Genomic DNA, 26,539 nt, shown 5'->3' with positions numbered 1-26,539 from the left:
GCTTGAAAAACAAATGTAAGTAGCCCTACTTAAAGTTCAGGGTACACATAAGTCCTTTGTTGACTTAAAGTGAACAGCAGCAAAGCAGCTGAAAACAGTGACCCGAGTCACAAGAAGGAGGCAGAAAAACAGCTACTGAAGTCTCCTGCTCAGAATCCCACCCTGGGACACAGCTCCCGAGCACCTGGGGATTTTCCAGCTCCTGTCCTGAAATGCTTCCTTTATGTAGAAACAAGCGATCACACTTCAATGTCTGATTTGAATCACCTTCCCCCTCACTTCCAAGTAATTCTAGCAGTTGGTAAAACATTCTCTTGCCTGCAAAAATGAGCAGTTGCAAGGGGAAATGTAAATTACAGCTTCATTTAATTCTGTAGGCTGGTTTCCAAATTAACTGTATTTCTCCACAGTCCAGAAAGTGCCTGTATATAATCATAAATAGCCTATCTGTTATAAAGCAGTAAGGCATCGGTAATAGTTATATCTTAATTAAGCTCTAGGAAAGAGCATTTGCAGACTGTTATAAGCCAAGCAAGTCTCTCTCTGCTGCATCTAAACATGCATTACCTATAGATGCCCGTATGATGGGCACCTCATAAATAGAAATGATCGCATTGAACGGTAAACTTTGTCCCTCGTTATTGTTACCTCCAAATTAAAACATTAACAAAAAAAAGTGCAGAGTTCAGGCTTCCCTGGTTAACTGCAGGTGCATAGCGCTAATACGCATTTGCCTACCTTAACTATAATGTTGATTTTTATCTTAATTGGCTTTATTCAGTTCATTTGCCCTGGGGGATGAATTTGGCTTCATATCATTATTCTCTTTCATTGGAACAATTGCATACCAGAGTGCAAACAAAGTACGTGCGTTCTTATTTAAGACGGTGCGACTGCTTTTCTGTTCACATTATTTGCAGTATGAAATAAACGATTTTTTTCTTTTTTTTTTTTTTTTTTTTTTGGCGAGGCGGCGAACCTCATCCCACGACCTACAAATGAGCAGGGTTTTTTACTTTTTTTTTTATTTTTTCCCCCCCAGCTAAAGAGCTAAGGGTGATTTTGGCGCGGTTGCTCTCTCCCCCGCTCCCCAGGCAGTGATGAGATTGTCCAGCAGGTGGCTGGCATTCCCCGGCGCTCGCCGGCGGCTCCCCCGGCATTACCGCAATCATTTAAGCAAGCCTGCTCTCATCATGGGAAGCAGGGGAAGAATTGACGTCCAGAAGATCCTGCCTATAGGATCCGAGCCGTCAGCGGAGCCCTGCTTTTTCCTCACTTTAAATCCAGCTGGCGAGCGCAGGTGCTGAAAGCTGGGAGAGGCTGGCAATGCAGCGTGACAGCAACTACCAAAAGTTCTTGCTTTTTGTCGTTCCCTTGTTTCGGACTCGGCTCTGCTCGGCAGACCTGAAGCTGGGAATTTAACAAGCCTCGATTTTGAAAATGCCTCCTGCTTACTGGTCTTCGAATTTAACAAATGGCCTTCCAGAGCTGAGGAATACCTAACAGCGAGGCAAGTCCATGAGGAAAAGGCAAGTTTCAGGATTCAAACTATGCTAAAAGATGTTCTCCTTTCACCTTATGGAAACAGTACTGTTAAGCAATGTGCAGTTGCTTTTTATTTTCAAGATGTGTCACAAAGTGATATGACTTTCACAAAGTGATATGACTTTTACACTCTTCTGACTGTTTAAAGCCAGCAAGGAGCAGCAAAACTAAAGCAAGAAATTTTATTTGAGGATTTTCAAAGAAGAAGGTTCTCTTCTGAGAAGAGCAAAGTAGGACAATGGCATCTGGAGAGTGCCTTCTGCTAGACCTAGAAACAGATAGCGTCATTCTCTACAACATCTCTGTCAACCAGAGCGCAAACCTCTCCCTCCTCGGTGACGACTGGTTCTACCCAGCGTTCCTCTACGCCATCCCCACCATCTACGGGATCATCATTTTGATAGGCCTTATTGGCAATATCACTTTGATTAAGATCTTCTGTACTGTGAAATCCATGAGAAATGTCCCTAATTTGTTCATCTCCAGTTTGGCTCTGGGAGACCTGCTGCTTTTAGTGACTTGCGTGCCCGTGGATGCCAGCAGGTACCTTGCTGACGAGTGGCTGTTCGGCAGAACTGGATGCAAACTTATCCCCTTCATACAGCTCACTTCTGTAGGGGTGTCAGTCTTTACTCTCACTGCTCTCTCGGCTGACAGGTAAGCTGGCTGCTGTAGCCTTGAAAAGAAGTCTGCGTCATTACGACTCCATAAAGTGCGTGATTATGAATGCATATTTTCAGGTAACAAGTATATTTTTAACCTAATGAGAGAAAAAGAACAACTCCAGTTAATTTCTGGTGCTTATGAGCACACAACTTGAGGAGGATGCAGACTGAACACAGGACACTTTTTCTAGGCTAAACTAAATGTTTGTGCAGTTTAGCTAATAGTCTAGCTTAATTAAAAGAAAAGCAAGAGCAGATCAAGCTAAAGACCAGGGAGAGAAAATACCATTAATGGCGCTCTGTTAAAAGATAGCATGTTCATATTTGCCAAAAAGATAATTGATCCATATTTCATGAAGTGTGAAGGCACTGGAGCAGCAATTTAAAGTGCAGTTAGAATCAATTCTTTCTAGTGCCTTGCTTCCTTAAGGCTAATTACATGTGAGGCAATATTTCATGAAATATGTTCCAAATATTCAAATGAGGATGCCTGAAGCCAGGCATCTCAGTTTGCTATAGCCAGTATATTTCGCTTGATTAAACCATTTGCCCCTTATCCAGTCAAAACTGATCTGTGCTGTGGATTCAGAAACTTTATCTTCCAATAATGTTTGGTAAAAATAACATGTAATAGCTATGCTATTTTAGAGTATGTGAAAACAAGTTTGGCTTTAACAAATGATATGCTTCTAATAAGCCAGCTCTATTTTAGATTTCTGTGAGGCTTTGGAAAACTGTCTCAGAGCATTCAGATTTAAATTCAAAAGACATTTTAATTTGAATGTTATTTGGAAGAATGAAGCCTACCTTTCTAGAAAGGTTTTATGTATTTATTAGACTGTTGGCTTTTATAGAAACTCCTATGTACGTCAGAGAAGCCAGGATATTTTGTTTCTAATTTGAATGCTTCAGAAAAAGATTAAGGAATACATTGTCACCATGCTCAAGTTATAAAATCTCACAGAAGTACTAAGATTTCCAATGAGAAAAATTATTTCAGTTTTCTTTTGCTCGAAAAAGACCTGGACATTGTATTTCTTGGTCACAAAGAAGTGAAACTAGGTTTGCTTTAGGTAGTCCCTTGCATGCCACTCTGTGTATCTCCTCCTAACCTCCTACTTTAAAACATCAGACTATTTTTGTTCAGTTTTCAAGGTAGTTCATACACATTTCGATATACAGTATGTGTTCTCAATGAAAGCAGATGACTCCATAGTGTTTCAGAGACAGAACGGTCAATATGTTTATTAACTCCTCCATGTTGGCGTACGTATAAAAATAGCACTGTCTGCCCCAATAGCAGATGACAAACAGGCCTATGTGTAGACAAAATTCTTCAAGCAATTTGCTCTAAAAGTGTTGGAAAAATAGGAAAAGTGCACACATCCTCTAATAAAGGACCACCTACACTTTTCACTCCTGAGTTTCATGTGGTGGCTGGACCCTGCCACTATATTTTGTGTCCCACCATATTTCCTATATTTTATATAGGAAAATAATAAGTATTTCTCCAGGAAACTCATCTTTCCAAAGCTGTAATGTAAGTTGCTTTAAAGAGTGTCAGGAAAAGAAAAATGCCTCATAAAGAAGATTATGTTAGAGAGATTTGTTGCTATCTGATCACGTGCCACATAAAGTAAACATTGCAAATGCTTTTACTGAGCAGCACATCAATACCATTTTTTGCCTGAAGTGAGTGAACAGAACGGAAAACAGCAGCTGTGGCAAACTTGGGGTTTGGTGACTTTAAATTCTCAACTTCAGCTTTATCTGGATCCTGTTAACCATCGTGCTGCACTGGTAATCAAATGTTGCCACACTTTTCAGTGCCACTTGGCTATAAGGGAGACAGGTGTGCCTGTGGGAGAAGACTTTATGTTCCCATTTCTAAGGGTTCATTTTACCCTCTTAGAAGACGGTAAAATGCATCTGTTGTCCACTGCAGAAGGAGATAATAATAAAACTTCTACCTTTATTGGATCTATGAATCTTAAATGCTGTGCATTGAACCACAAATGGGCCTTATCTATTATGGTTACTCAAGTTTCTGTTTCATTATATTAACAACAGTGCTGGGATAATTTTGTTGCAAAATAATACAGTCTATATTTTGTCAGCTCATAGCCTGTTAGTCTACCTTTATTTTCTTAAAACTGTCACCCTGAACTCTAGGACCCATTATTAATCATGTCAGGTTCATTAGGAAAACAAACTTTAAAAGGTACAGGGAAAACTTCCAAGGTGAGAGTTGACTGTGACCAGCATGGTGGTGCCTGCCTGGGTCTGTGAAGGGACTGGCAGCGCGACACCCTGCTGTGGCCCCTGGGGCGGGGAGATGCTGAGCCTGGCACCTGCAGTGGTTTCATAGACAACCATTTCCAAGGCCAGATGTGGCGTTGCACAAAGGATGAGCGACAGCTCAGCCCTGCAGGTAAACACCTGCAGAAGACAGGGGCATGGTGGTGAGAGCAGGGTGACATGAGGACTCAGGAGTCCAGCAGGTGATGCTGCTCAGGCACGGCTCATCTCACTTGGCTTTGCCTGTCTGAGGTGAGGAGCTACTCCAGGATAGTCAGCAAGGTGTCCCCTAGTCCATGGAGAGAGATGCTTCCAGAGGAGACAGGATAAATCACCGTGTCAAGGACACCTATCTCCCTTCTTGGGTGTAGAGGAAGCCTTGCTGTTTAGCACAGATTAGATGCCCATATTTGAGATGGCTAATGTTCAGTGATGTGAACCCTACCTGAGATGCTCACATGAGGCATGTGAATGTCCCTGTTCTCATGAATCAAAGCCATGGACCATGGGAAAGAAAAACCTCCTAAACCATCTGCTGTGAATAACATCACATGGCACTGCCGCCAAGGAAAGGGAGGCTTGTCAGTGCACCACAGACCTTTTGTCTATAATTCATCTTCTGCAAAAAATAATAATAAAAACCCCTGAGTTCCAGTGTCCTTCCATTGTCAAAAGCAAGTGGGAACAACTGCTGCCATTACTGAAGGTATTGTGGTGATGCCTAGAAAGACCTGGCATCTCTGGGATCAGAAATCTGCTGTGTAAAGAAAAGCATTGGAGTGATACAACAGGGTCATTTCCAAAAAGGGGGCCATCAAAACATGAGATGAAAGGCAGTGGGTAGGTGTGATGGGCAGAAACAGTACATGAGAGAGCAGCGAAACACGTATGCTACAAGTTACAGCAATAGTACAAATCATCTCGTAGAATCATAGATATCTCAAGTTGGAAGGGACCCATAAGGATCATCAAGTCCAACTCCCTGCTCCTTGCAGGACTACCTAAAAGTAAACCATATGACTAAGAGTGTCATCCAGATGCTCCTTGAACTCTGACAGGCTTGGTGCCGTGACCACTTCCCTGGGGAGCCTGTTCCAGTGACCGACCACCCTCTCAGTGAAGAGCCTTTTCCTAATGTCCAGTCTGACCTTCCCCTGACGCAGCTTCATTCCATCTCCTCGTGTCCTATCGCTGGTCACCAGAGAGAGGAGATCAGCACCAGCCCCTCCACTGCCCTCCTTGAGGAAGCTGTAGACTGCGATGAGGTGACCCCTCAGCCGTCTCTTCTCCAAGCTGAGCAAGCCAAGTGACCTCAGCCGCTCCTTGGCTGCTTTGGGTCACCTTCTGGAGTGGCCTAGTTTTAATAGATTTTTGCACAGCCCACATCATGGGCACAAGAGTGCACCTTCCTGAGGAACACTTCTATTCTTTCCATTTCCACTTTCCCATGTGTTAGACAGGGTTAATAACACCAGATCTATCATCTTCTGGTGACTGCAAATGCTCAGCTAAGTGCCAACCTCCACCACAGAGTACCTAAAGCTGCTCAGTGGCTTGACCTGCCAAGACCTAGTGGCTGTTCAGAGGACTGACTGCTCACTTGCAAACTGTTCTCAAGGAGAAACAGAGGGACAAACTGCTGATCTCAGCTTTTCCTGCGGTGGGAGCCTCCCAGCCTGCAAGGTGCTCTGCGTGCATATGGATGCAGACGAGCATACCTGCACAGGCTTGGCTGGGTAGGGTACAGCCAAAGGATCCCCAGGTACTTAGGTTGGCTCGGTATACAATCATGAGATCGCATCAGGCTAAAGTTAAATTATTTGAGAGAGTGGGCGAGAAAGGGCAAAAAAGAGTTAACAATATTAGAAATGGATTTTCTGTGGGACTGCTCCACTGGCTGCAGGGAGCTTGCATCTGTCTAGCTGCATTTGCAGGAGCCGTGGGAGCTGTCGGTGAGACCTGTTTTTTTGTGAGCTTGGCAAATTTGCAGAGCAGCCAGGAGAGGGTTAAGGCCTGTGGTGTGCTTACAGCCACCCTCCATGAGCGATAAGGCACCAGGGCTGAGTATACAAGAGCAAGAAAACAAGCAGTCCATGCGTGTGTATGCGTGTTTGTGTGTTTTAGAAGGTCTGTAAATGAGGCTGGCAGGGGAAGGACATCTGTCTGCCCTGCTGCTCTGCTCTGTCGAGGCAGCGGATTTCTTCAGCTCATGCCAGCAAGGAGGGAGTCTGGGTTTGCCCGCTCGCCTGCCCTCCTCCTCCTTGGTGCAAGGGGAAGGGGTATAGAGGCGCCTGTGACAGCAGTCACACCTGGGCCACTAGCCCAGGCAGAAAAGCCAAGGTTGGCCCAGCAACTGACAGGAAATTAAGGAAAATCTTTGCACAATAAGAAGAAAAGCAGCCCATTTAATTGCCCTTGTCATGGGAGATGTCTTTATTTAATTGACTGTTTCTCCCATGACTGACAGGGTTTATACATTTGCATTTGAATTACCCAAGCTGTCAAGCACTGATCATACTTCCCCACTGTTTTGCTGACATTGGAAAAAATCGAAATGCCCTGGTGCTCATGCAGTGAAACCTTCCTGAAGTAATGCTGTTTTTACAAGCACACAGCAGAGTAAGTGTAAAGAGTAATTAGAGTTTACAAGCAGCATCTTTACTTTAAGCACCTTGGATTATCTGGATTTTAGTGCTGGAAAACTGCAGCAATGCCTGCCAGCCAGAGCTGTCTGCTGGCCTGTGGCGGAAAGGAATGACGGTGTAGTGAGACACATGGGGTGACATTATGCGTGAGGTTAGGTGGCTTACTTTGGTAAGGCCAGCTGCAGACAGCAGGAATTGCAGTCGTGTGGGAGACCTGAAATGAGGACGTTAGCTTTGGAAATGTTGACCTCAGTGCTTGGATGCAGGGATGGATGCTGGGATGCTGCCGTGCTTCCAGCTACTCTCGGTCCCTTGGAGTGGGTCACAGCCACAACTTTTGATGTTCCTCTGAACTCATATGACAGTTTGTTTATCTAAGAAATAAAAAACTCTCTCCCCAAAAAACAGTGGCAGAAGGAAAGAAACAAATCCAGAATTTCTAGAAAGATACTTTTAAATATGCAAAAATCTGTGTCTAGTGGACTCATCTGTGATTTGGATGTGTGCAGCCCCTACTATTAATATTACGTACAATATCAGAGGAGGAGTAATATCTACATGTCAGTTCATTTGTTTTATTTTACAGTCACTGGATTATGTCTCACAAGAGGATTAAGGGAAGTGTTCCACCTTAGAAGATAGCTATGGAAAGCCAAACCAGATTTCCTTTGGGTTGATTTACAGAGTGACACTTTTTTTTTTAATGCTATCAGCTGTAAAGTCTCAGGTCCATAGTGGTTGGAATAAAATCCAATATGATTTTATTCCAGGCAGTCTAGTCACAGCATTCATGAAATCTCTTCAGGTCACTAAGGCACTATTTTGGGGCAATTTACTTGTGCTGTAATTTACTGTGCAGCCTCAGGAAGGTTTTGAGAGGGTGGCGGAGAAAGCCACTCTCTGTACTACCAAGACAGCCTCTAATCCGGTCAATGTGAGTCGGTAGAATGATCCCCCCTGCGTACATTTTTGATCCACTAATGTGATCTCAACCAGAACGTTGGTCCTTCCAAGCCAGGGAAGAAAACTGGAGGGGCTTCAGACCCCAGTCCAAAGCCTTCCCTCCCACCAAAGCACTGGGCAGCCCCTTCTTGACCCTTGCTGCTGGCACGGTGTCCCTGCCACTGCTCTTTCTGTGCTGATGGCACAGGGTACGTGCAGAGTCTTAGAACTACAGAGTAGATCTTAGATCTACAGCCAATCTACAGAGTCTTAGATCCTGTGTTGCTGGCCACTGTGTCAATATAATATAAACACTCATAACACCCTGGGGTTTAGCGCTCATTTCCTCAGCCCCTGCACCAAGAGAAACAGATCAAACAGCACAAACTTTCTCAATATCTTGATTAGCCAGAGCAGATGGCCAAAACACAACAGATGCACTTCTATAACCAGGAACATTAGAGCTCCCATTTATATCAGTGGGACCGGTGTGCAAATCCAAGGTTAGAGTCAGTGCTAATGTGCTGGAGAGTGTCAATATTTAAGCCATCAAAAGGAAGAAAAGTTGGATTACTTATTGTTTACATTTCAGTAAAACCTAAAAACCCCAATCAGTTGTCATGGTCTCACAGTACGAGGTGCCGTACACACCGTTAATAAGGAGAGCGACTGGCCACGGAGAATTTGCCAGCTGTGTGTCCGACTGAACGCAGTGGGCTGGGACGTCAGCATCGCTGCAGGGAGACAAGCCCATGGTGGTCCCATCGGCTCAGGCATTAGTACCTGGCATTCAGATCTGGACAACAGCCTAGCCGAAAAGAGTAGAAGGGACTTGAGCTGAAAAAGGAGAAGCCTGTACTGTACGTGCAGTGAAACATCCAGTAGCTGCTTTGCTCACAGACAGCCCTTGCAATAACCTGTTTTCTTTTTATTTTTGGAAAGAGACTCCAGTGCTAGCCCTGCTGAGTCCCCTCACCTTGTTTCTCACCAGTTCTGCACTCACGTGCCCACCTCACCCCATACCATGTAAGACACCAGGGGCCATGAGATCCTGTCCAAGCTCCTGCCCGTAGCAGGCTCTTCAGTTCGCACCCACACCTCCTGCTGCATATGACCTCAGGTGGAGCAGGGGATTTTGGTGTCCAGAAGACCAGCCTGTGCCCTGGGGCAGAAACCGAGGGTGATGCCTGGGCCCCTCACAGTGGTGAGGCACCAAAAGGCAGCACGCCAATTGCTCTGCTGTAGAGAAAGGCAGAAAGCTGGAGTCCCTTGCAGGAAAATCCCCTCCTGACACCAGGCTAGTGACCAGTTTAACCAGAGTGCAGAATGCTGTGGAGCACCAAAGGGAGAGGTGTTGCCAGAGCTCTGCCCATCCTGTCCTTTCCTGCCCTCCGGCTATGGCCAGTCTGCAGCTCCATGGGAAGGCGGAACGGAAAACAGTACCATGACGCCCTGAGAGGAAAAGCTGTTTCTTCACACCTGCAGACAGCCCTGAAGTATGACATTTAGTCATGGATGGTCGAATGACCTGGGAGAGCCAGAGATGCAGATGCTGGGCCAGCACCGTCTGCACTAGCCATCCAGTTCAGCAGCTTTTCTTGCCCTCACCTGTGTGCAGAGGCTGCTGAATACCTCATAGCATTTGGATTAAAACAGAACTTTTCAGTGATACCAGGCAACTTCCTGAGTATTCAGACTGAAGGTGCACATATCACCCTGTCCCCCTCATGTGTCTCTGGCATCCTCTTACCCTCGCTGCTTAGAAATTATGTCATATTTCAAATCGAAATTCATCTGACCTCTAAGCACTGCATAATAATCTAACTAATAAGCACAACTGAAAGGCTGAGAGAGCTGGGGTTAATCCTCCTGGAGGAAAGAAGGCTCTGAGGAGACCTTATTGCAGTCTTTCAGTACTTAAAGGGGATTATAAGAAAGTTGGAGAGAGACTTTTTACCAAGGCCTGTAGTGACAGGACAAGGGGCAACAGTTTTAAACAGAAAGAGGGTAGGTTTATATTGGACATAAAGAAGAAATTTTTTACGATGAGGGTGGTGAGACACTGGAACAGGTTGCCCAGAGGTGTTGCGGATGTCCCATCATTGGAATGTTCAAGGTGAGGTTGCATGGGGCTCTGAACAACCTGATCTAGTGAAAGATGTCTCTGCCCACGGCAGGGGGGTTGGACTAGATGGTCTTTAAAGGTCCCCTCCAACCCAAACCATTCTGTGATTCTATGATAACAGCAGTCAATGATAGCACTAGACTGTTCAGCCCCAACGTGCAGCTGAAAGGTCATATGGCGGTGATGATCTCTTATGACACCTATGTTTACTGAAGCCACAGAAAGGACTTAAGCATCATATAACTGACTTAGCTTTATACTAGCTAGCTCAGGTACTGATTACACTAAAGCCATGACACGGTGAGAATGGCACAGGATATCTCATTTTGTCAGGTGCAGAACAGACACTCCAATGTCTTCTCTTGGTCTCCTCTTTCCTTGAAAGATCCCCAAATTTTTGGCATAATCTGCTCACTTGGGTCCTAGATATACTATTTTACACCTGTCTGAGTTAAAGTGGCTTCTGTTTATCCATTGGGATAAACATTTATCCCAATGACTCTACAATATTTTTACAGTCTGGTCAGCCACTGTGTCATCTGCAAACTTTCCCAGCAAAGGTTTTATAGCCTGCTCAAGGCAGCTGATATATGCAATAAATAACATTGCAGCTGGAGCAGGTTCTCAGGACCCAGGCTAGAAATGGCTCCACACACTGCTACCTTTGTACCAGCATGTTTGAGGAACTGCTGGGGAGGCCATGGGGCTTGGGGTCCCCATCTAGCATAACTCCACCTCCCAGGCCAGGACTGCTAATTTTAACCCTTGTCACAGGGGAGAAGGGCTGGGATTCCACGGGCATGGACAGGGGAGGGAGGACCACGCATGCCCTGCCACACGCATATGCATATATCTACATGCACAGTCACCCATGCCAATGTGCCCATGCAGGCTGCATCTCCTGTGTACACCAGCATGGCCCACACCCTTTTTACATCACCTACAATGTTGTGACAAAATTAAAAAAAAAATACTAAATCTGCCATGCATTAAACAAGACAGATTATATTCATTATCATCTGTTAGTAGGATTAACCTCTCCATTATTCTGTCTACAACTGGCCTTGAGCAACCCAAATACTTGCAGTTTTCTCGGTCACACCTCCCAGCTTTCTGAACTTCACAACTTTGGAGTAATTTCTTGGGAATTTCTCCACTTTTTCAAGATTTGTAAAAAAATTAACACTGGTTATTCCCCTGCTGGTTCCTTTAATATTCCTAGGTGTAAATTACTCAGGCCTGCTGGTGTGGAAGTGTTTTGTGTTAGCAGAGGTTGGCTCACATCATCTTTAATACAGCTGACGAGTTTTCTGCTACATCTATAGCACTGCACACATGGTATAGATACCTCCTCCAAATCTGGTCTTAAAGACAAATACCTAGTCATTGCTTTTCACCTCATCTCATCATTGTTCATATCTTCACCATTTACGTGTATGCCTGACTTACTGATTTTTTTGTTCCTGATGTATTTAAAAATGCACGTTTGTCTGTTACACAGCAACCTTTGATATTTTGTTGCCTCCTCCAGCTTCCCTTATCAGTCACCGACATTTTTAAACTCCGATATTTGCTGTCATTTACTTTTGCTTTTCTTCCACCTGTTGTGTACTGGTTTTTTAATTACTTCTTTGAGGTTTTAGCATGACTCCTCATTTTCTCTTATTCAGGCCAGCTTTTTGCCCTGCACAGTTTTTTCAGGGCAAGGTGGGGGAGATGGGGGAGGAGGCTGGGGGTCAGCTTCTAATGTATCGTTAGCATGCCTCTTTTACATTTATGTTCCCAGTCAGTTGATCTGACACCTGCTTTTAACTTTAGGAAACCTACTTCCCTAAAGTTCCATATATATATATATATATATATATATATATATTTATATCTTTTAATTCTCTTTCCACAAAATTAAGATAAGCACACCATGGCTGCTATAGCTTAAGGAACTGCTAATTTTTAGGTCAATGATGAACTCTTCTTTCTCTGTCAGAACAAGGTACAATATTGATTTATTGCACATCACAGGCAGGACTTTTTGGGTTGAGAAACTGCCATTTTTAGAAACTTCAATGAATTTCTATAACTGGCTCTGTGAGATATCCAGCAATTATGCCACGTGTTTAGGTTACCCAATGATGCTGTTTTTATGCACCAAAGGTGGTGCTTTAGGAGAAATTAGGTGGTGCAAAGGAGAAATTAGGCTGATTCTGTAGTGAGATGAGGGGTCCATGTCTGAAGCCCCAGCTTTAGTTGCCCTGGTAAGAGTTCAATCCGCAGGCACACCGAGCACCTGGTCCCATGCCATTGACAACCCTGGTGACTTGGGCTGAGACAGCAAAGGCTTGGATGGAAAGCGTCATCAGGGCTTGCTCCTTCCCGTGCCCTGTGGCCCGGGTGCCAGCACCTTCCCTCCCAGCCCAGCTCCAGACGCACACCACACTGCAACCCCGGCATCGGCAAGCTGCTCCACCAGGACGTGATCCGGCACCATGTAGTGTGAGCATGGCACGTCCCTCTGCCTGCACTGGGCGCAGAGCGCACAGGAAGGTGCGCAGTGATTAGCTGGTGCTGAGGTACTGGGGCATTGGCTTTGTGGGTGAACTCACTAGTTTTGAAGTCAAAGGATGTTTTTAAATGAATGTGTCCCCATCCTCCTTCAGACAGCAGGTCTCACGTCCAATCGCAAGGACTGTGACAAACTGTGAGGCTGGCCCCACTGAAATCTTTGACTTGGGATCAGGGTTTCAATCAGAGACTTGGCTGAAGATCACCTACAGGGAATAAATACCCTGGGTGCAAAGGGGGTCTTTCTAGTAAGGAAAGCATCATCCATGGAATTCCCACTGTTCCCTGCAGTAACCTTTACATCCATTTTTTCCATATGTATAGTTAATTTCTGAAATACTTTATGCTCTAGATGGTCATGGTTAGGAACAGCACAGTCACTACCAAATGGTTACTATTTAAGCTCTCCTTCCCTAATGTGTAGTGCAGTTCAATGGTCTCTAAAACACTCTGTCTCAATTTTGACCTTAGTCATTCCTGGACTGAAATTCCCATTCATCTAGATTCCAGGATGATGTAGCAGTATGCAGGTATACAGACTGAAATTTGAACACATGCTTCAAAAAGTGAGAACTATGCCACCTACATCAATGCCTCCTTCTTCTTTCCATTTAAATGTTAATTAATAAAGAGAGAGAGAAAGTAGGCAGTGCCTGCCAATGTATGTAAGACTAGCCCATTAGAGATGTCTTTGTGCCCATATGCAATTTACTAAAGTAAAGATTTTAATAGCAGATGTTCACCCAAGAATCAGGCATAATAATGATAATCTTAACTAAGTATGCAGAAAGCAGATAGACACGGAATAGACTGTCTGAGTGTGTTGATGGGTTAGACAGTGTAGCAATTTTGTGGATTTATTGAATTATTTGTCTTCAGAGCTATAAATATTCATAACATTCATGGTGGAAACAATAAAGAAAGTTTAGGGCATTGCATTTCTCATCATTTTCTTCTTAGTAAGACTTTTTCTTTACTTTCCAAGGGGAGCTTCGTACTCAACAAGGCTATCCATGCTTCATTTATGCAGTCTTTGCACAGCATCAACTTTTTCTCTGTTACTTGAGGCTTGCTGCATGGTAATTGAACCAGTCCTTCATATTATGTGGGCAAAACAATAATGTGATACTAGTAGAACATAATTACAAAACTTTAATGGGAAGATTTTCGTTCGCTCTCTTCATGGGCCAAGACCAAATCAATGTGCGCACGTTAAGCTTATAAATGGGAACAGATGACTGGGGATCAGAGGAACTGTGAATTGCACATCTTTTCTCCCTCTTTCAGTTACAGGTGGGAACAGAAGAAATATGGGGACGTGCTGACTGAGAGGCAGTTCTTTCATCATTACAATAGGAAGTGGTTGCAATTTCAGGAGCTCATTTTCTAGAGCTGGGAAGGACTCAGCGTTTTCACTTCACATTAATTTACATGACTATTTTTGTAAGACATCAGTCCATTCCAACTAATCCCTGCTTTTTTATTTAAGTTTCAGTTTGCATTAGCCCAACATCTCAAAATAGACCTCAGTTTAAACAGGTTTGAACAGATTTTAACGCATTTGTGTTTTTAAACCATTATATAAATTCAGGAGTGGGGCCCAGGATCTTTTTATGTAAACAGTGTAGGGCATAGTGATGGATGATACTATTTAGGGGAAACTTTCCTTGACTCTAAAGTACTCCTTCAAATTCATTTTGGAGGGGCAGTGTCCCATTTCCCTGTAGGAAGGATGGGGAGGATTTTTTTTCTCTTCATATATTTCTTGCAAGCGTGAGGTTCTGCTGCAGGAAGATAGGAATGCTTGGAAGGACTGTGATAAAAAAGGGCAGTACTCTGTGGCAGAGCCTATTTCAGCCATTTTCTCTTGCTACACTCCTACTGCTGAAAAAAGTACGGGAGAAAGAGTTTTGAAAGCAACTTAGTGCCTCTTATTGAGTTGAATTCAACAGATAAGAGTGATGTAGTGGTCAGCACATAGTTGTATACAATCCTTGCTGTCATATTCGGTCACCAGGAACATCTCCAACAGCCACCTACCTGTTTCACCAGCTGCCTTTGCTGCTGTGAGGGAGGGGTGTTTCTTTCCCATTGTCACTGGCAGCAACTGCAATTATTACAGAGAACACAAATTATTTTGGCTGAAATTAAGATCTACTGATATACCACTTGTAAAGACACTGCAGAAGGTGGTACCTCCCAGCTTAAAAAAGCCTGTCTTTTTTTTCACACCCCATACCTACCAGATATACAAAGAGGGCTGTTGTATGGGCCATCTATATTAGCTTTAATTGCTGACGTAAGGGAACGGGGAAAGGCATTAATACAAAAGCAATCATGAAAGAGGAAAGCAAGCTAAGGCTGCCTGCAGCGCCAGCTTCCCCACACAGCATAAAGTTACCTCCCTAAAAAAACAAAAACCAGACAGTGAGACGTATGGAGCTAAATTAATTTAAAATCCAAAGGAAACGTCTGATTTTCCTCCCATGCTTTAGTTTTTTTAATTTAATTTTTGTGGCTGTTGTAGCAGGCACAAGTAAGTGGATGAAGGTGACAGGAAAAAAACAAGCGATGCACTGGAGCTGCTGCCTTAGGTCCTTTCTTCGCCATTGTGAGAGCAAAATTGCAACCCTTCATATCTCTGTGCTTAGGAACATATAGGCAATATGGCTTTGAAGGCAAAATCTGTTTCTACTTCAGCTCGTGGTATTTTCTTGGCTCAGCTGAGGAACACAAAGATGGCTAAAATATTTTGCACCAGCAGAGAAGCTGCATCTAGGAAACTTCGACATCCATTTTGGGGCCTTATTTTGATCTGCGTCTTTGGAGAGTATATCTGTAACTGTCTTTTTCATGATAAAGTTACTTCTATGTTTATATTTGAAGTTGCGGCTTTGAGTCTTAAGTGTACAGTATTAACCAATGTTTGCATAGTCAAAGTTTTAGAGTACATTAGGTGGTGTTATCGCTAGTTACATTATTATTAACACAAGGATAATGACACAGTTTTGCAGTTTCCCTGGCATATTAACCTCAGTGAGAAAGTATTTACCACAGAAGAACCTCGTGTGTGTCACATGTTAGCGGTTTATGGTCATTTCAGTAGTTTTGATTGTGAGAAACAATTATTCAATGAGCACAATTGCGATCCTAAGAGACATATAAAAGACGTTTTCCAGGATTCAATGGAGAGGCACACGCTCTGTGGGCTCCTAGCAGTCCCCAATGAATTTTGGGGATTAGGTTAAGAAGTGATTATGCATTATATGTTATTGAATTCTGGCATTCTGAGTTGAAGCAACCCTCTCACCAGGCTCCTCTTGGAGGCCTGGAGACTGACCTGGAGAAGAGGGACGGCGCCGGAACCACCATGGCTGGTGGAGGGGAGGATTGCCCTATGCGTTGAATCCTCATGGTGCCTCATGAACTGTGATTTATGTTAATCACACTTAAGATAGCTCCAGGTGTAATTTCTTTGTGCGGGCTTCTTTGAACGAGACCGCGACACACAGAGATCACTGGCATCCATCCTGGCCAGAAGGTCATGGGTAGCTGCGGTGCACGAGGCAGGTTGCTGCTGCTTCACAAGCGCAGGGGGAACAAAGAAGTTCAAAGGCTGAGCAGTAGTAAAGGTCAGCATCTCTTTCATACTCCCTATCAGACCGGCAACCCAGTCATTTTCATCTGAGCCGTTTGACAACTGGGGAGAGATTGGAATTGACACAAGTTCTTGACTGTATCATTTTTTATTCCACAGAATCTTCAGAAGGCATATTTTCCTTTTTAAGTTTTGGCCTTTGTTGTAAGACGTGAATCATACCTCTGATTTTTAATCTTTTTCAAAAATGTCTTTAAAAGAGGGTCGGGAAAGGAGTTCAGCTGGAAAAAAGTTAAATCAAACAATAATTAGAGACTGAATGTGAGAGCAAGCAGAGGTGACAAACCCAGGGCCATGTCTGGATCTACAGCAGACAAGCTGAGCATGCAATGTGACACATACTCTCGGAGCCCGTGTTACTGCATGGGTTGAAAATAATGCTGTCGTAAGACCTCTGCATCAAGGCTCACTTGATCGGCCAACTCGGTCCATGGCTCTACTGAGGTATATAGGCATATTCATCAATGTCTCCTTCAAAGTGGATTGGATTATTCAAATGTTGGACGTTAAATGTGGGAATGTTGCGTGTCTCAGGCTAACTCATTGAAAAAGAAGTTGCAGAGAACAAAGCTGTGGAAAGTTTGAAATAATATTTGACACACAAGCTGGAAATACAGGTGCTGAAAAACAGGGCCAGCTGCTACTCAACTCCAGTCTACCTAGCTGAAGTTCTTCAGAAATGTCAAATAAATTATAAAATCCAGGGTTGACCCTATCAGGAAAGTGGTGGGGAAAAGTAAAGGAGTGAAGGAGTTTCTGAGCCCCACTCAGAAACCAACCAGGAGGTGCAGCTTTTTCACTCCCTGAGCACCGACCACAGGCACATCTTCCAGTGGTCTCCCTGCCCAAGCCCCAGCCCGGGGGTCCAACTGCTCATGTGTGCCCCCCCAGGATGCCAATGGCATCCTGGCTTGTATCAAAAATAGCGTGGCCAGCAGGACTAGGGAAGTGATTGTGCCCCTGTACTCGGCCCTGGTGAGGCCGCACCTCGAATACTGTGTTCAGTTTTGGGCCCCCCACTACAAGAGGGATATTGAGGTGCTGGAGCGTGTCCAGAGAAGGGCAACGGAGCTGGTGAAGGGTCTGGAGCAGAAGTCTTCTGAGGAGCGGCTGAGGGAGCTGGGGTTGTTTAGCCTGGAGAAAAGGAGGCTGAGGGGAGACCTCATCGCTCTCTACAACTCCCTGAAAGGAGGTTGTAGAGAGGTGGGGGTCGGTCTCTTCTCCCAGGTAACAAGTGATAGGACAAGAGGAAATGGCCTCAAGTTGCGCCAGGGGAGGTTTAGACTGGATATTAGGAAATTTTTCTTCACCGAGAGGGTTATCAAGCATTGGAACAGACTGCCCAGGGAAGTGGTTGAGTCACCATCCCTGGAGGTATTTAAAGGACGTTTGGATGAGGTACTTAGAGACATGGTGTAGTGGTGGTTTTTGGCAGTGTTAGGTTTATGGTTGGACTCGATGATCTTAAAGGTCTTTTCCAACCTATATGATTCTGTGATTCTGTGATTCTGTGAACCCTTACACAGAGCAGCCCCTGCAGCCACTGTCCAGAACCCAAGCTGGCGCGGGAGAATAGAGCTGCTGAGACGCAAGCTGAGGGGAGACCCATCAACGCATTGGCAAGGTGACTGGAAGTGGAGACTCCCACCAGGTCGATACTGATCAATTGAGCATTAATACTCAGAGGACAACATAGATCACTGAAGATTTCTGAATAAGTTAGCCCACCATCAAAGAAGTCATGCAGATAGTCAGCAAAATAATTTGATTCAATTGTCAGGCTCTTAAGAAAACATCTACCCATGTTCCCACATGTGAGAACTTACATTTTCAAAACCTATTTTCTAGCTTCGTTTTTAATGTTTTATCTTTTTGTGCTTTCAGCCTCATGATTTGGGTCTACACTGAGCTCCTTGCAAGCAAACCATCTCTCAGATCTCCTTTTATATCTACTGTAGCAGGCTTTAAAAAATAAACTAAATGCCTCATAATCAGTGCCAGCATTCCAGCATTCCTCATACAAGTGCCGAGGTCAATTGTATGAGGTTTAACAAGGCCAAGTGCAAGGTCCTGCACTTGGGCCACAGCAGCCCCATGCAACGCTACAGGCTTGGGGAAGAGTGGCTGGAAAGCTGCCCAGCAGAAAAGGACCTGGGGGTGTTGGTTGACAGCCGCCTGAATATGAGCCGGCAGTGTGCCCAGGCGGCCAAGAAAGCCAACGGCATCCTGGCTTGTATCAAAAATAGCGTGGCCAGCAGGACTAGGGAAGTGATCGTGCCCCTGTACTCGGCACTGGTGAGGCCACACCTCGAATGCTGTGTTCGGTTTTGGGCCCCACACTACAAGAGGGACATGGAGATGCTGGAGCGTGTCCAGAGAAGGGCAACGAAGCTGGTGAAGGGTCTGGAGCAGAAGTCTTATGAGGAGCGGCTGAGGGAACTGGGGTTGTTTAGCCTGGAGAAAAGGAGGCTGAGGGGAGACCTTATCGCTCTCTACAACTACCTGAAAGGAGGTTGTAGAGAGGTGGGGGTCGGTCTCTTCTCCCAGGTAACAAGTGATAGGACAAGAGGAAATGGCCTCAAGTTGCGCCAGGGGAGGTTTAGACTGGATATTAGGAAATTTTTCTTCACCGAGAGGGTTATCAAGCATTGGAACAGACTGCCCAGGGAAGTGGTTGAGTCGCCATCCCTGGAGGTATTTAAAGGACGTTTGGATGAGGTGCTTAGAGACATGGTGTAGTGGTGGTTTTGGCAGTGTTAGGTTTATGGTTGGACTCGATGATCTTAAAGGTCTTTTCCAACCTATATGATTCTGTGATTCTGTGATTCCTAGCCATTTCTAGTTATGTTCTTTCAAAATTATATTGTTTGGAATGCCATCTCTAATTAAAATGTACTAATAACTTGAAATTGATTTATTTTCTGACTCTCCCTACTCTATTAATGTTAATAGAAATAAAACAGAATCTCTCTTTCTCTGTATTCTTCAATTCATTCACGTTGCTGGAAATTAATCTCTCAGCTGGCTATATTATGTAAGAAAATCCCTGAAATGATTATGCTAACATGCCATGTTGATAAGCATACAATAAGCACCTGCTGAAATACCTTTGAATTAACTAAATTTATGAATACCTTGATATGTAATTAATTTCCTTTTGCATTTATCTTCCTTAGGGTTTGCTGAAGATGTTCAGTTAGCTAGTGTTTCTGTCAATAATCTATAACTGGTGAATCAGACTATAAATTGAGCTATTTCAGCTACATTGTTTTAGTAATCTGCCTAGCTCTTCCCTTTTATTACTCCAATAGTCGTAACATCGTATTTAAGTGCTGTGATTTTCTTCACCTGAGATGATGATCTTGCACTGAAAGATTGTGCTTTGTAGTATGATACCACTTAATGCCCAGCCTCAGAATGCAAGTTAAAGAAGTGCTAAGCAAGCCTGAAAATTACTGTGTCTGGCTGCTGCAGCTGTGTAGGGGGAATAAAGAGGAGCTGGAGAGCTTGGAGAGTAAGTGGTTAAACAGAACACTATTGAGCAAGGTGTTTGCAGTCCATTAAAGGAAACATCATCTACATAAGACACCTGTGGGATTGTATGAAGAAACATCCGCAAATGATGAGATGTCCAGATACAGTCTTTGTAAAAATAAATATAAATAAATGTAAGTGTAAATATGTATGCACTTATGTATACATGTATATACATGCATATGTATAAAATATATGCATATAAATACGTGTATGTATATAAAATACACACACACAGATGTACACACATATACACATACATATGTACAAAGAAGGAAAGGGTAGGTATGCTGAACAGGGTATTGTTTATAACTAGAAGCTGAATGTGTGCTTATCCTGCAAATAAGGCAATTACCCAGTTAAAACAGTGCTGGACTGATAGAGTCCTCTCTGAAATGCTGAGCTGTAGGATAACACAGGCTACAGTATGTAGGGAATCAATCGCCTACATGAAGTGTCCCTGGTTTGGGCTGCCAGGCGGATAGACCCTGCTGCGTGTTCCCTGGTCTCAGGCAGCGCACTGTTCTTGCTACCTCTGCTCCTGCCCCAGTGGCAATTTGGCTGGCTGAAAGAGCCGGGATCCTGGTAGGAGATTAGAAACGGACCCTGCAGCAGCCACAGGGGAATGGGGGATGTACCCTGCCATGCCAAAAGTGGGCTGGGACAGCCTAGGACCCAGGCACCCACCAATCCCCAGGGAGGTGATAGTGACCAAGGGACTAAACGGCCATGGGCAGTGTGAGGTAGATCCTGGAAAAAACATCCAGCAGATTGTAATTGTTATGATAATGACCCTAAATAATAACTTACGAAACCTGTAGATATTCCTTCCTAATTATCTGTTTTTCTTCTACTGTCTTCCTTATACACATATGTGAATTGTGATTTACTTGGAGTGTACACTCCTGCCAGAGCAGGGCTCCAGCAGATATGAAGCTCTTCTGTTTTCTGGTCCTCTCATTACCCACATCAGGTTCAAATAAGTTTGCTTCTTTCATTTTCTTAGATTCTAAAGTACAATTTTCTGAAAGGCTGAAATCATGAAAGTAAAAAATGCAAATCAAAAAAAGTCTTCTACATATCTAGCATAGCAAGCAATAATATTTTTTTTCTTCGAGAAAGTCAGTTAGCAGCTCTGGCTACTTAGCTTGGGTGCATTGAGTTATGGACAACTCTTAATTGCCAGCTACACCACCAAACAGCAATTAAAACGGGCAACATGCTCTTTGTAGCTTGAGAAAACATAAGATTTGGCTTGCAGGAGGCCAGCGTGCTCACAGCTCAAAATGAAATGTGTGGCAAAATCTCAATCCAGCTTCCTTCAACACTATTCTGTGAAGGGGTGTAAAATGCTGTATGGTTTTGAAGAGAAGTCCATGATTGCACTTCCTTTCTTAATGATATTTGGACACATATATATTAATGGCAGGCAGCACCGTGCTTTGTTGGGTCGATTACAAATTAAATGAACTCAGAATCAGTACACATGAAACTGAATGGACTCATGACAGGTGGCTCTGGTTTAAAATGAGAAATCTATTGAAAACATCAAAATTTAAAACACCAGAAAAAAAATCACGTTCTTGAGTAAAGAAGGATTTTGTTTGGGGTTTTTTTCTAAATGGAAGGGACGAGCAAGAATACAATGCCTGAGTGTCGAGGTCAATAATAATTTCTTTCTGGTTTTTTTTTTTTAGGTATAAAGCTATAGTAAGGCCAATGGAGATCCAAGCATCCCATGCACTGATGAAGATTTGTGTGAGAGCTGCTATAATCTGGATTGTATCCATGTTGCTCGCCATCCCTGAAGCAGTGTTTTCAGATCTGCACCCTTTCCATGACAAAGGGACTAATAAAACCTTCATCAGCTGTGCTCCTTACCCGCATTCTGATGGGCTGCATCCCAAAATTCACTCAATGGCATCATTTCTGATCTTTTATATTATTCCTCTATCTGTCATTTCAGTATATTATTATTTCATTGCTAAGAATTTGATCCAGAGCGCTTACAATATCCCCGTGGAAGGAAACATGCATGTGAGGAAACAGGTAGAGACTTGACTTTCTTAAAAAATCCACATTTCCCGTGAATCTGGGAGTAAAGAGTGCACGTTCAGGGAAATATACACTGGGTCAGACTGCATCTGTTGTGCTAATTTTAATAGATTAGGTGGGCTAAAATAATTTAAATGGTTGAAACAAACCATGGCACAGCGCTAAACAGTTAAAGCATCTTCTCGTGTTTCTAAGTTCAGAGACTTTGGCAGGGTGGTTACCATGGCAAACACAGCAGGAAACCCATGCCAAAGCCTGGGAAGATATTGACTAGGATGCAGAGAAAGAGGCAGAGCTGGGGACAGTGTTTGGAGATTGAAGCTGAGGAGTGACACAGCAGAAAATCAAAACTTCTCAAAGTTGCTTTGTCAGAGGGAGGACCTTGGATAAAGCCTTGCTCCTTGAAGCGGTCCCTCTTCACACAGAGGGAAATGCTGGCTCTGTAATTTGGTCCTCAGGACTGACAAGCAAATGGGAGACAGCAATGGGGGAGTGGAGGTGGGGGAAGCCCTTTCTGCAAGGGCCCTCAGGGCCAGGAGCACCGGTCGGTGCATGGCTGCTCTGCGAGAGCAGCGATGCCTCCTGCACTCACCACGGCTCCAGCTCTTGTCTGCTGGTGCTGTGCCGTGCTGAGAAACAAGTACAGGCTAGAGAGGGACCGGGGAAGTGGGCACAGGGTGCCCAGGAAGGAGGACAGAGCAGGACAGTGTGGGGTCCTCACAGATGTGCTGAAGTTACTTGCCTTGTGGATGGTGTGATCTTTGCAGTGTGGAATCTCAGGAGAAGAGGAGAGTCCTGGCTTCTTCCCTTAAACCCTTTGGTCATTATAATTGTCCTTCTAAAAATGCCTCTTTTTCTAGGGTCTCTGGAGGGGAGTGATGATGGACAGAGTAACCTGTCCACCTGTTCTTTGCCCTCTAATAAGCCAGACTGGTCAAGCTTCTTCTGGTCCAATAGCTGATAGCCTCAGGTTTCACCTGAAGGCAGTCTTTGATGTATATAAGCAGTCCATTTGCTCTGGAATAATGCAGTCTTTTAACCTTCCCTTTGTACCCTTGAAAGCAGAGTTACTTCTGTTACTGTCACTCACGAGTGGGGGTTTTTATAAAACTCCCCAAATTGTCCCACCGCAGAGCTCACGGTTGGGCTGGCTCAGCTGGGACCCGTGTATTTCAAGTGAGTTTCATGCTCTAGTTGAAAATGTGTGGCTGAAAACGTGCGAGTCCTGAACCAAGTGAGGGGACTTAGCCAGGATTTGGCCAGCCTAACTCCAGCCTTTCAACTGGAGACTGTTTCCTCTTGACTGCTCCTGTTGTAAGCAACTGGAGAGAAAAAGACTCATCTCCAGGGGGAAATCCGAATCCTGCATGAGCAACTGGGTATTTCCGGTCACTGCTTAAATTTGAATGCATCTGAGCCTTAGGTTGTCCAAGTAAGAAAGCAACAGCAGGGTAACTTGTTTCTAAACAACTTATTTACCTTGACATGTTTACCTTATTCACCTTACCTCTTCCTTTCAACTGAGGTGTGCTTCAACCTAAGCTGAACTGACACAAGCCATTCTTCAGCTGAACAAATGTCCATATAATTGCACCCAGCTGACATCTGCACCTTAGGCTGACCTAACGCAATCATTTCACGTAGCCTTCAGGTGCTGAGGTGAAACAGCAGGGCTGGAAAGCTGCGTTTTCTGCCTGTTAAAAGATGTGCGATTGCTGAAATCCTTATTCTTTTCCCCTTCTGAATGTGCGTAAATCTTTCTCCCCTGAAGGCCATTTTTCTGCTGATTCGATGACTGGTTTGATTAGTGACAATAAAGTGAGTATTAAAAGCAGCCCTTTCCCCCTTTGGTTTTGGGGAGAGAACTCTAAAGAAAGCAAAAGGCCAGGCTGCAGTCTAGCACCGTCAGTCCATCATTCCCGTCCTGCAGTGCATTCAGGAGCTATAGGTCTCCGTCTGAGATAACTGGTATCGATTTTTTTATTGCGTTGCTTCCTTTCTTTATAGTGCAGATGTGGCCTCAATAGCCCTATATCAAATTAAGGATACATTTAAAAAGAATATATGGTTTAGCCAAGGAGAGCCCTTTCTCAAAGGATTTAATTTTCAGCCCGCTCTCTGGAGACATTATCATCTGCTACATGTCAATCCTTCCTAAGCTCAATGGCTGATTTTCAGTCGGTGCCGTTAAAGGGCACAAAATAAAGTCAAAATGGGCTTGTCACGTCTCTCCGGCCCACTGCCTGCGTGCAGCTCTCCTGAGAAAAGATCAGCCTGTGTGAGCTGCTCAGTTTCAATTTACTGGTGCAGCTCGGAGGGGGAGTGAGGATGGCGAAGCATCCCCGGAGCCTGGCCAGGCACCGCGGCCACACCAGGGCAGGGGCAAGGGCAGCAGGGCCGGGGCAAGTTTCAGGCCATTCAGGTCATACTCAGATACAGGGAGCGGGTGGCAACAAATTCCCTAGGAGTGCCTGGGAAGAGGTGCAGGGATTACCAGAGAGGAGAACATTATGAAGCCCTGAAAAGTCAGCGGTGTTACACTTTCTGTGCCTGCAAACTTCTGCCTGTGCAACCTCTCTCAGGGAGCAGGGTACTTCAGCAGGTCTTTCTGGGCAACTCTGTCTGTCCTCTCCGTTTGGGCGACCTCCGTCACGGCTCTTGTCTTCGTTAGGAAGAAATGTATTTTTCACTGGCACTGTTGTCTTAGTGTGCGGCACTGGTGGACAAAAGACAAGGTACGGTTGACCTGAGCTCCCCTTGGTTAAGCACTACCTTTGGGTTGACTCCAAGCCTGTACCCGTAAGTAAAACAAAAGTATGGCTTGTCTGCATGAAGGTTATACCGTGTGCTAGCTGACGTTGTAAAAGCAACTTTCCCTGACAAAGCTCACATTATGCTGAGAGAGGTGGTCATCCACCTGTTCACCACCTCCGTCTGCCTTCTCCTTGCGGTCCCAGCTCTTTCAAATGAATGGTCCACCTCACCGCTACCTCGGTGTTTCTCTAAGTACAGAATTTCCTCTCTTGGTTTCTCCGGCTCCTTCAGCCTCTGAGCGCTGCACTTGGACTCTAAGGGCCATGAGCAGTTGGCAGCACTTTTGTGTACATATACCACATGGCCCCAAGGCAGAAAGTCCTGCCTCTGGGCTCTGTGAAATATCCCAGACCACTACCCCATAATTAATAATGATAATAGTAGTAATAAGTTAATATATATAAATTACATAAGATAATATATATTATGTGTGGATAATTAATGCAGGTGTCCGCACTTTGGTTGCCTGAGCTGGGATTTTACAAAGTGACATGCCATTGGAGTTTTATCTCTAAACAGGAAAGGGAAGACTACTTCCTTAGGTCATAAATTTTCAGAATTATTTGTTTTTAGGGGAAAAGGATTGAGGAGAGACAAAGAGGGTTCTTGACTCTGTGTTCACCTGAGGTCCAGGTTTCCCTGCTCTGGCTGTGCCACCTGTCATGCGCTAGCCCCAAAGCTGCAGCACTGGGAAAAATAGTTAGCTACTGGTCTGAGCTAGGAATAGCTGCTCATCTGCATTTCTCTTTCTTCTTCCAGATTGAATCCCGTAAGCGCCTGGCCAGGACAGTATTGGTCTTTGTGTGCCTCTTTGCCTTCTGCTGGCTTCCCACTCACATCATCTATTTATACCGGTCCTACCACTACTCAGAGGTGGACACCTCCGTGCTGCATTTCATCGCCAGCATCTGTGCTCGGATCCTGGCATTCACTAACTCTTGTGTCAACCCGTTTGCTCTCTACTTGCTCAGCAAGAGCTTTCGGAAACAGTTCAACAACCAGCTGTTCTGCTGCAGAGCTCGCCTCCTCATCCGGTCTCAGAGCATGGCCAGGAGCACCACACGAATGACCTCCCTCAAGAGCACCAACCATTCCCTGGCCACCTTCAGCCTTATCAACGGCAACCATGTCTGCCATGAAGGCTATGTCTAAAGGGCACAGTCAGGGACTGCCGCATCGCATACCTAGCGCGGCTGCTTGGTGAGCGGGGGATGACGGGGATGGTGAGTAGCGCACGCATGCACACCCGCACGCACACACGCATGCACACGTACGTGCGAGGAAGTCTGATGTGCTCAGAAAACTCAGAGGAGCTTGAAGCACCCAACATTTCATCCTGGGCTGAGGTATGTCCGGAGCAGCAGATCGTTGAGCACCAGCCCATAGGAGCTCCCTGGGAAGCCCTGCATTGCTTCAAGAACCGCTGCTTTTACTGAGAGCAAAGTGAGCATCTTAAGATCAAATCTAGTTTGGCTCTGCAGGTTCTTCATCACTTTCTGCTCAATCCTGAACTCGGACAGACTTACAGCAGTGACAGTGACCATACCAGGTGCACAAAATTTGTCAGAACGGTTGCATCCAGCAGTTCATGGTACAATATATTTTGACACCAAAATAAATCCATTTAAATAAGTTAAATACTTTTACAAAGGAGTTCAGTGTAGGTCATTTACAGACTTTTCAAGCATTTATTAATGTT

The 26,539-nt window shown here is 44.6% G+C and overlaps 1 protein-coding gene across 1 annotated transcript; it reads left to right on the top strand.

Moving 5' to 3' along the window:
- The first annotated feature begins 1,783 nt into the window (after window positions 1–1,783).
- GRPR (gastrin releasing peptide receptor) lies at window positions 1,784–25,992 on the top strand. Its single transcript, XM_075491895.1, has 3 exons — window positions 1,784–2,202; window positions 21,669–22,020; window positions 25,600–25,992. The coding sequence occupies exons 1-3, from the start codon at window positions 1,784–1,786 to the stop codon at window positions 25,990–25,992; spliced, it is 1,164 nt and encodes a 387-aa protein (XP_075348010.1).
- Window positions 25,993–26,539: the final 547 nt, after the last annotated feature.

This window comes from Mycteria americana, chromosome 1, assembly GCF_035582795.1.
Source record: "Mycteria americana isolate JAX WOST 10 ecotype Jacksonville Zoo and Gardens chromosome 1, USCA_MyAme_1.0, whole genome shotgun sequence".
Taxonomy (NCBI): Eukaryota; Metazoa; Chordata; class Aves; order Ciconiiformes; family Ciconiidae; genus Mycteria; species Mycteria americana.
Note: the sequence above shows the minus strand (reverse complement) of the source record. Positions and strands in the feature narration are given on the sequence as shown.